This window comes from Typha latifolia, chromosome 1 (genome assembly GCF_019914945.1).
Source record: "Typha latifolia isolate L0001 chromosome 1, TyphaL0001v2, whole genome shotgun sequence".
NCBI classification, from domain to species: domain Eukaryota; kingdom Viridiplantae; phylum Streptophyta; class Magnoliopsida; order Poales; family Typhaceae; genus Typha; species Typha latifolia.
Genome location: NC_133086.1, coordinates 18,865,956 through 18,879,190, shown reverse-complemented (window position 1 = coordinate 18,879,190; position 13,235 = coordinate 18,865,956). Strand labels below are relative to the sequence as shown.

The window sequence follows — 13,235 nt, the reverse complement described above, 5'->3', positions numbered from 1 at the left end:
ATGTTTATTATGTCTGTCAGCTGCTTGCTTCTGGCATTTGAAGGCATTGTGTGTGTTTTCTGAATTAAGATAAAGTTTGCTTCTGTGTGATACAAACTTATGATGAATTAATGACTAGTTGCGACAGAGCAGAGTTGGATTGGATTTGGCCAAGGATTGACCTAAAAATTCTTAGTTGAAGATCTACAAATCTATTAGTGTTGAAGAAAAAATGACAATCGTCTCGGTTCTACACGGCGTGCTCCAGGTGATGCATAAAAATCTGACAACCTTCTTGTTCACTAGTTTGATGAAGCAGATGAACTATTATCTATATGTTTATCAAATCTATCCTCTGAACTTTTGGAGCCTCATATGTAATCCAATCAGGACTAGGTTCCATGTAAGACCAAATCCCATCCTTCTGGTCACTGTTAGCAAAGTCAAAAAATTCTAGAATAGATATTCATTTTTATTATTCTCAAGGTCACTTTTATTCTAAAATAAGAGTTTAATAATTATCTTTGATATAATAAAAAAATATATAAATAAATATTTATAAAATTACCGTGAATACTCTTTGATTAGATATAAAGTAAATTGTGTATTAAATATAAATTAATAATTAGGTTATTTTATGGTATAAAATATAATTTTAATAAATAATATTTATATTTTAGAATAAAGCTATTATGATATTTAGCTGTTACTCTAGTTATATTTTAAAATAAGAAAAAAATTATCTCTAAAATAAATGAGCTGCATAAGACTGAAATAATACCTTCTATATTTATGTTATGAGAACGATCTGTGAAATACTTCCGTCCCAAAGTCAGTTACAACATAAATAGGATAGACAATCTATTGGCTCAGTTACTTACGTCTGCAAATATCATACAAATAAAAGGAGAAAAAGGAACTCATCTCACATATTAACAGACCTGCTTATACTGTACCAGTAAAAGAAAAATAAACCCAGCTTATAATAAGTAAACTGATGATTAATTGCTTGACCTGTGAAGAAGCTCATGGCGGTCTAGTTTGGCCTTCTCCATAGCTTCTTGAAATGCCTTTACTTACATGACCCAATGCTCACCAGCGCAGGACAGCTTCAATTCTTTGTATTTCTCTGCGGATAGAGGAAATCCAACTAAAGACATCTTTATCTTAGCAGCTAGTTCAGGCCTCTGGATGCAATTTTTTCATAGCACACACAGTCCATCGGAAATCACTTAGTAATAGAAACTCGAGTCCTGCCGCAATGGTGCATCCTTGCAAAGAATCGAGCGCACTTCCATAATTGATCTCGGAGCCTCCTGATCCTTCAGTTGCAGCAGATTACCAAGAAGCTGTTGCATCTGTGATATAAACGTGTCGTCCAGAACCTGCATCCTCCAAGTCACCAATAAACCATCAGAATTTGCAGGCATAAGATCTTGTGCTGGATTTCTACTACAGCTGCACAATTTCTATCATAACCAGTGCACTTACAGCCAAAGTAACCCGTGCACCTCTATACCATGCCTTGTTCTCCCTTTTGTTCTCCAAGAAACTAAGGACATCCTGCAAGTAGAGGTATTAAAACTATATAGAGCTAAAGACCATAAGACAAATGTAATGCATCAGTGCCAATACCTGTCCCATCCGGTCCCAAAATCCTCGACATACTGCTACAAACACATTAACCTCAAAGACTGTGTGAAGATGATTGATTGTCTCAATAAGGAGATCCCTCAATGGCTGCATTCTGCTACGAATGTCAGAGTCAATCAAGACATCCTTCGAGTCCTGAATGATCTTCTTGAGTTTTGTTGTGCTTTGTGTTCGGGTCTTAATATTCATAACAAAAAGAATTTTATTAGATATGGCATGATGTTACCTTCCAAACAATTATTAGTTCTTTGTAAAGAAGATTAAACCAAAAAAGAGATAAATATTTGGCCAAGTCAGATACAAAATCAACATATTGTAACATAACCCTCCCTACATGACAACCTGATAATTAAGTATTGCACCAACAATACATGTGGATACATATAGTAATTTGACTGACATTGTGCCAGGTCTTACTAATCATCTATGCACATCCATCTTAGTGATAGGATATATTGTCTAACATCTGCTGGGGGCAAAATTTGACTTCCACATCTCATTAATCTGCATGTCTACTGAAGATACAAGATTTTGTACTTCGACCATTAATGATGTTTCCTATGTTTCCAAAATTCATTTCCAACTACATGGTCAATAAAACATTACCAAATTCCAATTATACTCACATTCTCTGCGAGTTTTTCCACAACAGCTTGCATGTAATTTCTGAACTTGGCTCTCAACGTTACAGTTATTTCACTAAGGCGCTCTCCAGCAACTGCATTTCCACCATCAAGTATGCAAGAACCCCAAGATTTCAACTGCATTTCTATCTTAGGTCGCAAGATGTCAAGCAATCTTTTCATGGTATTCAAGAGAATACCCAGCTGACAGCACGAAAATGTCATATTTTACACCCTGCAATGGAAAAAAATATTCAAGGTATCGAAGATGTATGGGCTCACCTCATTAGGCACACTATAAGGACATATTGAGCCACGTTTGGCAAGCTTCTGAACATATTTGAGGCCAAATTTCTTAGGAGTCATACTGTCCTTCAATGGAGTCAAAACATCTGCATACTGCTTCTCTAAAGCATCAACCACTGCTTTCTCAACATCTGCAATAGCCTTTTAATTTGAAGGAACAAGAACAAAATGACCAAGTCAAATTCCATTTCTAAAGAAGGAAGAAATGACAACTATAAAGCTCGAAGAGCATAGGATAGCATTTAAACGTACATTCTCAAGAACAAAAGTGTACTCTGGCCAACGGCAGATGATGACCTCATATTCATTAAGGGTATCTTTCAGTCGTTCATACATATCATCAACAAACGGTGTAGTCAAATGCTGTGTACGAACCCCTGACCATTTTACCTGCTAATTGAAGAATAAAATGGAAATAATAGTCGACCAAATCTCTTTGTACCATCTTCAGTGAAAATTTCTCGCAACAATACAACTTCTAAGACAATTCTAGCGCACTAGAGCACAAGCACACACACAAACATAGAAAAAGAAATATCATGTCAAAAAAACAAACAAAAAGAAGAAACTCAACTCATTTGTTCTATCATCAGTGCTTATCTTTCCGATATCTACTTGAATAGTACAACATAACAATTTTAAGACCAAAACTAAGTGTTAAAGAAGCAGAAGATACAGTAGTTACCTTATCTAATTTGCAAGACTCTAGTAATGCTAGGCGCTTATCTTGAATCCATAATATAATATACAAGTGGAACAACTCCTTTGCATCAACACCACCTTTGACAGGACTGAGGATATTCGCAAATATATCAAGAGAAGGATACAGATTTATGATAATGAGGATGAATGATAGGATTACAGTTTACCTAATTTTCCAGCTAGCAAGATCCTTTTGGAAGTCAGCAGCTGCAATCACAAGATCTGCCACATGTGATGAAGGACCAGTTGGAGGGCATGCAACAAGGAATGCGCGCAATCTATTGCAAAGCTCTACATTGTAAATGGATGCAGCTAAATTTGGAAGATCTATGAAACTGCAATATGTGTACAAAAGAGATTTAGTAGAAGACATTTAGTGCAAAGTGAAACACTGCAATAGAATTCCAATGCAAGAATGAACAATATAGATGTTCATTTTCATTTAAAAAAAATGATGTAAAAGCATCTATATCATGACAAAACGTTGAAATTCATAGAACCATTTGTGATTTTGTTTCCTTATTTTTTTCTCTTTTGCGGAAAATTCAGTCAGAAGTGCATGAAAACACTTGTTTTCCTATGCATACTAACTATCTACAATTCTCTGCATTCAATAATATGAAGACATTGTTTATTGATGTAATATTTATTTCACCCCTCTCCTAGCTCCTCCCTCAGATAAATGAACCAATTAAGTTGTTAAAACACAAAAAGTCATGGCTTTGCATGTCCAATTAGCTCAATTGGCACCAGTATGTGTTCTTGGAAAGTGCATGCTGAAGGAAGCAGCATGAGGAAGAAATAAATCTACCTGGGAAGCACATGCTGGTTATGAACTTCGATATCGGTAAAAATTTCATTTCTGATATCGAAGCACAGGGATTTCATCTTCTGGTAAGCAGTAGAGATAGTAACAACATCCATCAAACCAGCTTCAGTAGTGCTGGTAACGTACTCATCACTGTCAAGCATGTGTCTTCTCGACCTTTTCTTAGCAGCAGCCTGCAAATACACGGAATTCATTGACACTTCTAAATAATCAAGTTTTAGTAAGCTTTACCATGAAATGAGTGAATGAACCTGGAAATAACTACACAACTTCAGTTGCGCCTCTGGAGAGAGTATATCGTGAAGAAGAGTGTATAGCTTCACAGCAGGAACCAATGCTGGAGCTGGAGATCCACTGGCAGGCCTGAATACTTCCACCATTCCTGATGGTAGAGACTCATCTAGTGACTTGTAATTCTCAAAAACCATGGCCAGAATTTCCTCGATTTGCTCCTCAATTTCACCAAGAATGCGGTTCTAATATAGGAGCGCATATTAGTGTTACTATAGAGAATCTTTGATAGAAATCATGCAGAACAAAATCAAAACAGGAAAAGGATGACAGACATAATGAGCAGCGGAAAAAAAATGAGACATCATTTTCATCCACTAAATGAACTGGTAAGACATAAGGCATGGGCTAAAACAACAGACCACAAAGAAAGAAAAAACTACTAATTTGTTTATGCAGTTTACCAAGAGCTTGTCAGGAGTTAAAGACAGGAAATTCCGATAAATAAACAATTGGTACAGAATGTGCTGCAGAGTAGTTAACAAGCATCTCAAGCGCGTTATTATTAAAAATCAAAAGGTGTTGCACCATAAAAGAACATTTGCAGCACATAAAGAACTTCATGGAACTTCTGTTGATATTTGTCACCCAGTGGATCCACCAAAACGAGTCTATGAATTACAAATAACTTCCACACTTCAGATTTTTTTTTGTGCAGCATGCAGAAAATAAGAACTATATAAAGAATTCTTCCAAAAAAATAAATAACAACCTCCTGATGACTCAACATATTCTTACTACGGCTCTTCATAACTACTGTTGATAGCAGATCATGAACCAGCATGAGGCAGTCTGCAGTAGGTGTAGCCACATCCATAACATAAGAAAGATACCTGTGAAACATCAGGAAACTTGTTTGTCACAGATCCTTAAAAAATGTATAGCTTATTCATAAATTGACCAACAGCAGTTCAAAAGATTAACCTATTTGGGATCATTCCTAAGTTGCTCCCTTGTTCCCTAGGTTTAAAAGTAAAACTAATAGGAATAAGGTCCTACTGCAAACCATGTTCTCCAGGTTCATTGCAACTCATTTTCATATGTTCACCGTGGGCCAATAGTTCAGCCAACTACAAAGGGCCAATGTTAAATGAGAACTGTTTAGGAAGCCACCTAAGCTCAGCGCTGTATTAATCGGGAAGTATGTTGGTCAAGATGCAAGCAAGTATCTGATAACACCAGATATCTTTTGATGCAAGTACATTTGCTTGACAGTCGATACCTTAATTTGGTGTATGCATCTGAAACCCCATAATAGGATGCAAATTCTGTCAATAACCATTTCCATGACCCATGCAACACCAAGCTCCTTTCTTGAAAATGTTGGGCCTTCATTGCAACTTCAAGAACTATATCATAAGCTACAGTTTCTGCAACTGACCCACACTGAAAACAGAACATTAAAACAAATGGCATTATCAACTATATAAGGAATTAAGGATATTTAAAATATCAATTATAATCTGTAGCAATTGATGACTGAAGATGATAATAAATCAAAAGGGCAGAGCAAGAATGGATCAGTATACTGGAATAATGTGCAATTACGGGTTGAACAGAAAGTGGTGGCCTTAAATTCGATATAGAATGGAATAAGATCAAACTATATAAAATAAGTTTGCAATACTTTATGGCAAAACTATATATACAGAGAAATTCACTTCAAACCAAGAAAAAATTGATCTAGACAGGAATAAGAGTTAATAAACAGTTTTAAAATACTGTGCAATTAATAGTTGAATAGAAATCACTGAAGCCTAAAATACAGCAGCGGAAGAAAAAATATAAGTGCAATAAAGTTGCATCACTTTAAGAGCTTGTAAATTGCATCGCTTATATGAATTTGTAAGATTTCTCCATTTGGACATTGGATGAACTGAAAATATGCTGCATTACTAAGAATAAAATTGACAATAATGAATGATGGCATAGCATCTGGAAGAGGCAAAAATGACTTTACATTACTAAAAGCAGATGAAAATGCACTCGCATTTGATACTTCATTAAAAAAATCAAAAGAGAATGTACATACAACATGCTTAAGAATCTGAACGTGAACATTTGAGGAAAGGAAAGGTTACTATTCACTACAAGTAGAAGAACTTAGGAACTATATGAAATAAAATTCAACAACTTCAGGATAATGTCAGTTCCCTTACCTTCAAACCATTGTTCTCCTCTGGACTAGTTGTGTAATTTACATATAATTGCATCCGCCCTACAAGTTCATGCATTGGTTCATGGTATATGGACCACCAACGAATTTTTTCAGCCTAGAAGAAAGAAGGTTTAAGATTAAAACTCAACATCTAAAGCCTCCAATTGGTGCCACGTATATGGAGTCGGAAGTGCTTACTGGATCCTCTGCAATGCTAGCCACTTGACCTACGACTCGGCCACAAGACTTTCCTTTGGAATCGTAGACTTCAATTACTAAATCATCTCCTAAGCTATCAGGGAAGCTGTGAGATGCACAGAAAATTTTTTCACACGAACCTTGATCATAAACGTATATTGATACACTGCTTAATACTATACATCTGTATTAGGAGAAAATATTTTTAAAGGAGAGATTTAAATACGTACAATACATGTTTTTCACCAGATCCTGGTTGCATTGGAACCCAATCATCTTCAGCTGAACTTTTCAGCCTCAATTGACAAGAGTATGTTCCTGAGATAACCAGTACTTCATCAGACAAGGCCTATAATGCTAAACATGTACTGAGTCAAAGACTAACCTTGTACAACTTCATAGGATGAACTGCTGCGCAAAGTAGTAACCCCAATTTTGAGGAGCCCAGACACCTGTTTAATGTACTGAGCACTAGCATGCATATATGCTAAGCTGTTCTTTGAAAAGGAACCATTACTAGGGAGTTGGGGTATAACATGAACTCTCTGAAGCGACTGCCACCCTGATGAGAGAGTTGACTTTAAATTGGAAGCACGATAACGAAATGCATCTAACTTTACTCTAGGTGGTCTCAGTGATGAAAAACTGCATCCTGAAGGCATATCTGGAGACATTCTAACTTTGCGAACTGTACAAGAAGCAGAACATTTGGTTAGAGTGAAATATATTTACATGTACATCATCAACATTAATACTATAACATTTTTTTCAATGTTCATTTCATTGGAAAGCTGTTCACATGAGAACTCCAAATGCAGCAAGGCACTAGTAGCAAGAGCTTCAGGAAATATATTGCAGCAAAAAGCACACCTTGGACTTTCAGCTTGCCAATTGTTTTCTTAGGCTTTGGTGCTGCTCCTTCATTAACAAGTTTTGATGAGCGCTTGGCCAGCAGCTCCTCCTCAGGTTGTAGCAAGATGTGCTGCAAGCTACGCCATGATACATGAAAAGGATGGGCTAAGTTTATCTGCTATTAGCCTGCTAGAAAAAATATAACTTCTGTGCAAGCAAGAAACAGACAAATTGACACTTGGCAAAATAGCAATAATACACATGATCTCCAGGATGTACCCAACAGAGGCAGACATGATACTGAATGTTGGGAGGACATGATACTGAATGGTACAGTAATTGCACCAAAACTAGAATCTTTTCATCAGCAATATGGTAAGTGGTATAGTAGAGCAACATTACAGAAGAAACTATATTAGCAATTTTGATTTGGCCCATGTCCACTGGACTAAGTAGCTATATATTGTTTACAGTTGCTTCCAGGTTCCTCTTAAAATTTAAAAGTAACACGTCTTGTCAAATTTACAGAAGTGATTTGTTAAATCACAGATAAAACTTACCCAAATGCACTTCGCAACAGTGCACATTCATTATCCAAAAATATGGGAGCTTCCATGCAGCCTCGAGCCCATGAATGAAGACATAGCCGAACACATGCATCATATGCAATCACACAATGCCAAGGTCCTTGTACACTAAACAAGTTTTCAAGACAACAAAAACTCATTAATAATCAACAGATACAAGGATAGAAGACTCTCTAGATATGATAAAAAAATTGAGGTGAATTTTTTATCCAAGTACCTTGCATGAAAATTTGGTACTCGAGCTGGTACTGAACTAGAGGAGACAGCAACTTGGGCACCACTTGATGTGCTCCTATGAGGCAAAACGAATTATTCAAATTCAGACAAGAACACAACACAATTATGTTGTGCTCTCACAAATCAGAATTTCACAGCCATTAGTGTTATAGTTAAAAGACCTGGCATTCTGGTCAGGCATATTTGCTCCATTAGTAATATGAGAATTTCCCTCTCTTTTTTTGGTTGAATCATTTGAACAAATTATGGGAGTATTCGGAGATCTGGTAGCTGTTATTTGATCAGCACCTCGGCTAATTTCCTGATCATTGCCATGAATTGGCGGCGCGCTCGGAACATCAGAAAGAACATCCTGCAACGACTCTAGACAAGTATCAGCTGAATGATCTGTTAACAATTCCGATGTGAGAGACTAGAAATGTTCAATATTAATTGCAAATCAGTTTTAGGTTTTTTTCATGATAGCTCATCACATTTTCATGAACCAGTCATGGATAGATTAAGAAAGTGGATTACATGCCACAGAAGAGAACAAACCCATCTTCAACAATGAAGACATTGTACCTTTTGGTTAGACAAGAAAGAGCAGAAAAACTTAATCAAGAATACTAATGTCTATTAGCTTATTAATCAAAATTTTGAAGGTCAGGAAGGAAGCCATGGGACATGCAGCAATCATCATAACTTTACTAGATTAAAGAAAGGTGGATTCCTATGATAAAAAGGTTAACTACAAAATGATACATAAATTTTTTGCTTGAGATCCTTAAAGTATGGCATCCAAAAATCAGGCGTATTGAGATGATGATGGCATTATTAGTTGTGGTCAACCATCAATGGACATAAAGTGAAAAGGTTGTGCTTGTAGTGAAGAGTACATCATGAAATGCTCTAAGTTATATCAACTGCAGCATGCTGTTTCCAGATAGAATAAAAAATAAGTTTCGTAAAGACAAGAAACATTGCTATGCAGCTAACTCAATCGAAACTTATCAGTACAAGAGAGTAATTTGCTTCATTTATATGATCTACATAAAAGAAGATCATAAGAAAAATGTAAATGAAATCTATAACTTAAATTTTGTCATGGTAACAGATCATAATTACTGAAATAAAAAGGAATGCACCAGGAACTTTGGCATCAAGTTGTGAGCAAGTAATACGGACATCTGATATAATTTACTAAAAAACTATCAAACTACAATAGAATTCTAATAAATTATACATGTGTCGCTTTTGACACCTGTTCTGTAAATCCTAGTCTAGGTTTACTATAGTCTTCCAAAAAAAAAGGCAAGTCAATTTTGTAAATTAGACTCCAGCATCAATGTTATGCTATGCAAATCTCATTCATTGGTTCTCTATATTGATAAACCTTATAAAGATATACAGTGCTTACCATTCAGTAGCATCTATTGGGATAAGTGTTTGCCTTACTTAAACTGCATAATGCCAATAGGTTTCAAACATCTAACACTTATTTGTTACACTAACAGTAAATAAATGACAGTTAAAGTGATCAAAGCCATCCGGACAAACCATCTCAGGAGGATTTTTCACATCATCTTGAAGTGGAACATGACAAGAGTAGCTCTCAAACTGGTTTCTTTGTGATGTCACCCCAACCTTGCCAGCAGCAACATTGGCTTCTTCTCTGAGAGGATCACTATAGGTGTAATTCTCCGACAGATAGCTCCTTTGTGAAGCCACACCGACTTTATCAGCTTTGTCATTCATATCACCATGGAAAGGAACACTATGGGAGTAGCTCCCCCTACTGACACCATTGTTACTCCTCCCTGTCTGTGTGGAGAACTCCAAGCTCCCACCAGAATCTGATAGCTCCTCCTCCTCTTCCTCCTCCATATAGCTGTTTACCTGAACAGGCTTCCTCTGCTGCTGCAGCTGTGGCCTAGCAGTATCCCTTGACGTGCTCAAATCCGAATAGCCATCACTTGAGTAATAATTCTGCCCAGAATTAGGAGCCATGTACCGATTATTAATTCCAACTTTCGAGGCCCCATTAGGAATTCTATGCACAGAGACATAATCCTGCGGGGAGGAGTCAAGAGAGTATCTCCCTCCATAGATTTCCACCTCCGTATCAGAGGACTCATCCATGTCAGAGCCAGATTCACTGTAATCCTCTGTAGGGATGGCGTGGGACATGGGTATTGCGCCTCTCGGTAGGTGCCCGCTCCGGAACTTCTCCGGAGGGGGGATGCCGAGCCCACGACCGCAGTTTCGCATGGTGCGAAGGGGATCAATCCGATTCTGCTGGCCTAAAACTGAGTCTTGTCCCTATACATTGCCTCGAGATCAATATAAACACACTTAAGGGTACAAATTTCAAGAATTGAGTGCAAAATATCCTTAAAAGAGAGTGAATCAGATGTGCTCACCTCCCGGATCCACCGAAGGGCGTGGGGATCCAAGCCTTCGGTGAACATGGTGATCAACCCCACGTGTCTTTCAATCAATAACTCTTTTCCGATCAAGATTTCAAATAAAAAGCTTTCAAATTTAAAAACAAGGCGAGGGTTAGCCGCAAAACAGTAATCAGTTCCAATGTATAGGATAAGACAACACTTGAAACAAAGAAAACCACAAAATTCGAAATGCTCTCCGGCAGCACCAAGAACTACTTAAAACCCAAACATAAATATTAGGAAAATAAATAAATAAAAAAGCTTACTTGGTGGAAGCCAAGGGATCGAATCTTGCAGCTGAACAAACAAAGAAACCCACGAAATGTCGCAAAGAATTCGCGCTACTCCTCACTTTCGTTTAAATAGAGTTCGAAAATTTTTGGAAGAAGAGAAGAACGAGAGAGAGTGTAAATAATAAATGAGGGAAAAAGGAAATATTTACTACCGATCACTTTCCCTTTTTAAACTGGAAAGAGAAAGCAATTCTTTGACGCCGTCATCGGTGAGCCGAATGGGAGGGTGACGTGGCCACCAGTACCGTTGGATTCGTAACGGTCGAACGTTAGTGGGGGGTGGGGGTGGGGTGGGGTGGGGGAGGAGATGATGGGGAGGGGCCGAGGGGGGCGAAAGGATGAAAGGATGTGGTAGGGAAGCTCAACGCTCCGCTCGCTCCCATCAAAGCAAAGGGCGCATGATATCCTTCCGACTATGTCGTTTGCACGACACGTGGAAGAAGGATGGCTTATATGCACTATTTACCGTTGGATTAGAAACTTGTCTCGAATCTGGAGGTATTGGAGAAAACCTTTTAGAAGTGTTGCGCGCGACCCGGGTTTCGAATAGCTAAATGGTCCACATGGGATGGTGGGGCGGGGCCCACCATTACTTCCGCCAGTTTTCGAATGGAGCGTCGGACTTTTCGTGCAATCGGGTATCTCAATTGCCCTTCAAGTTGTCCCATAATTACGGAATCAAGTACGGTGTGCCACTACCGCCGTCACCGTCGCTCTCAGCCTCTTACTTTGTAGGATTATTATAAACATATCCAATTTTAATGCAGCGTACGTGTATGCGACTCACAGTGCTCGTTGCTTTCGCCCGAAGAAAGGCCAAGAGCCGGTTCTACTGCTGTGCTGCGTATTCTGACACGTATAAACTAAGTAATGTTAATGCACTATAAACTTAGTATAAACCTAGCATTCGTTAGGTCTTACACTAATCACGGGTTTAGCTGGAAATCTCCGGCAAGTCCGGTAATCGTAATTACGACATATAATGAAAGCATAAGCCGATTGAGGGCTTCTTTAACTTGAAATACTATATGCTTCCAAGAAGAAGAGACCTAAGATTGCCACTTGCATTTCCATAGTACTTTGGGTTTATATATATGTGTGTGTGTGTGTGTGTGTTGAAGCTTGTGCGATGGACCCGTGCTTTTTCATTATTTCTTGGAAACCAACCGACTACTACAAGCAAATATTAATGTGCTTGAAACTATATACCATCTACTCGGGAGATTATTTTGAACTTGTCTCCTTAAAATTTTCCAAGCCATACAAAGAAAAGAAGGAATAGAAAATGGACTAGTCTTCCGCTAGTTTTGCTTGTGCCGCGCGTTAATTATTTCCGGCTGGACTTATTGACCGCGTGGCGTCGTAGGTGGTCGATCTACCTTTGTCCGGGCATGTGAACGTATGAAGCAAGGCTACCTTTTTGGTTCAACAAAAGAGAGCTTGCATGCATGAGCCATGAGGTGTCCCACCTGCCACCGACGTGGAAAAACTTTTTGCGTGGAATCTTCTCGTGTTTTGGTCTGATAAGATCAACGCCACACCGCCATTTCCAACAGTAATATATAGTTCGGCTAAAGAAAGCGATACCTTCCCTGGAAGGATAGAAAGGAAATTGTACTATTATCCGACCAAGCATATGATCGTGACTGGAATCCTTGTCGGATTTCGTCATCTCACAATCATCGGATTAAAAATACCAGTATGATGTAAAAACTTAGTGCTAATCATCTTCAAGGACAAGTTTATCGATTGCAAAAAGCAACGGGCGGTTCCGAATACTGCTATTTTTGTAGATCAATAAAGATGAATACGCAAGTCAGTTGCTAGTGCTGCGTGTATTAAATGCGAGGCAAGATACCGATGTCACAACGGAGGATGCCTGAGATGAATTATTTTAGTGTAGACAACCTCGACCTGTATACATGATGTAAGAACATCTATAAAACAAGAATCCCAGCTATAAGTCTATATATTTATACGTGGAATTTTAGATATATAACAAACACTTAAGACTAAGGAAACTTTCTTCTTCTAATATTCTATGGTTGGTTGCCGTCTCTCCGCCCTTCAGTTTCTGGAATATCAACTTATTAGCATC

At 38.0% G+C, this 13,235-nt stretch overlaps 1 protein-coding gene across 3 annotated transcripts; it reads right to left on the bottom strand.

Moving 5' to 3' along the window:
- Window positions 1-749: 749 nt before the first annotated feature.
- LOC140780370 (uncharacterized) lies at window positions 750-11,280 on the bottom strand. Of its 3 annotated transcripts, none has more exons than XM_073125875.1 (23): window positions 11,111-11,280; window positions 10,818-10,929; window positions 9,955-10,716; window positions 8,577-8,767; window positions 8,396-8,470; window positions 8,152-8,286; window positions 7,610-7,728; window positions 7,125-7,427; window positions 6,970-7,057; window positions 6,740-6,845; window positions 6,543-6,656; window positions 5,606-5,769; window positions 5,096-5,216; window positions 4,344-4,568; window positions 4,075-4,265; window positions 3,431-3,598; window positions 3,247-3,352; window positions 2,814-2,954; window positions 2,538-2,702; window positions 2,259-2,459; window positions 1,615-1,809; window positions 1,471-1,542; window positions 750-1,364 (listed from the first exon to the last, which is right to left on the bottom strand). In XM_073125875.1, exons 2-23 carry the CDS (start codon window positions 10,863-10,865, stop codon window positions 1,212-1,214), a joined length of 3,843 nt encoding a protein of 1,280 aa, XP_072981976.1. In that variant the 5' UTR covers window positions 10,866-10,929; window positions 11,111-11,280; the 3' UTR covers window positions 750-1,211. The 3 variants fall into 3 exon arrangements, with proteins under 3 accessions (XP_072981976.1, XP_072981977.1, XP_072981978.1); XM_073125876.1 differs by having other exon boundaries at window positions 2,814-2,951; XM_073125877.1 differs by having other exon boundaries at window positions 6,740-6,833.
- Between the last annotated feature and the right edge of the window lie 1,955 nt (window positions 11,281-13,235).

What these genes read in the sequence shown, in the direction of transcription:
- LOC140780370 (XM_073125875.1), bottom strand. Translation starts at nt 10,865, where the DNA reads ATGTTCACCGAAGGCTTGGATCCCCACGCCCTTCGGTGGATCCGGGAG. An exon ending in GTACCAAATTTTCATGCAAG is followed by an intron (nt 8,287 to 8,395) that starts GTACTTGGATAA and finishes AAACTTGTTTAG; the next exon opens with TGTACAAGGACCTTGGCATT. An exon ending in ACACTTTTGTTCTTGAGAAT is followed by an intron (nt 2,703 to 2,813) that starts GTACGTTTAAAT and finishes TCAAATTAAAAG; the next exon opens with GCTATTGCAGATGTTGAGAA.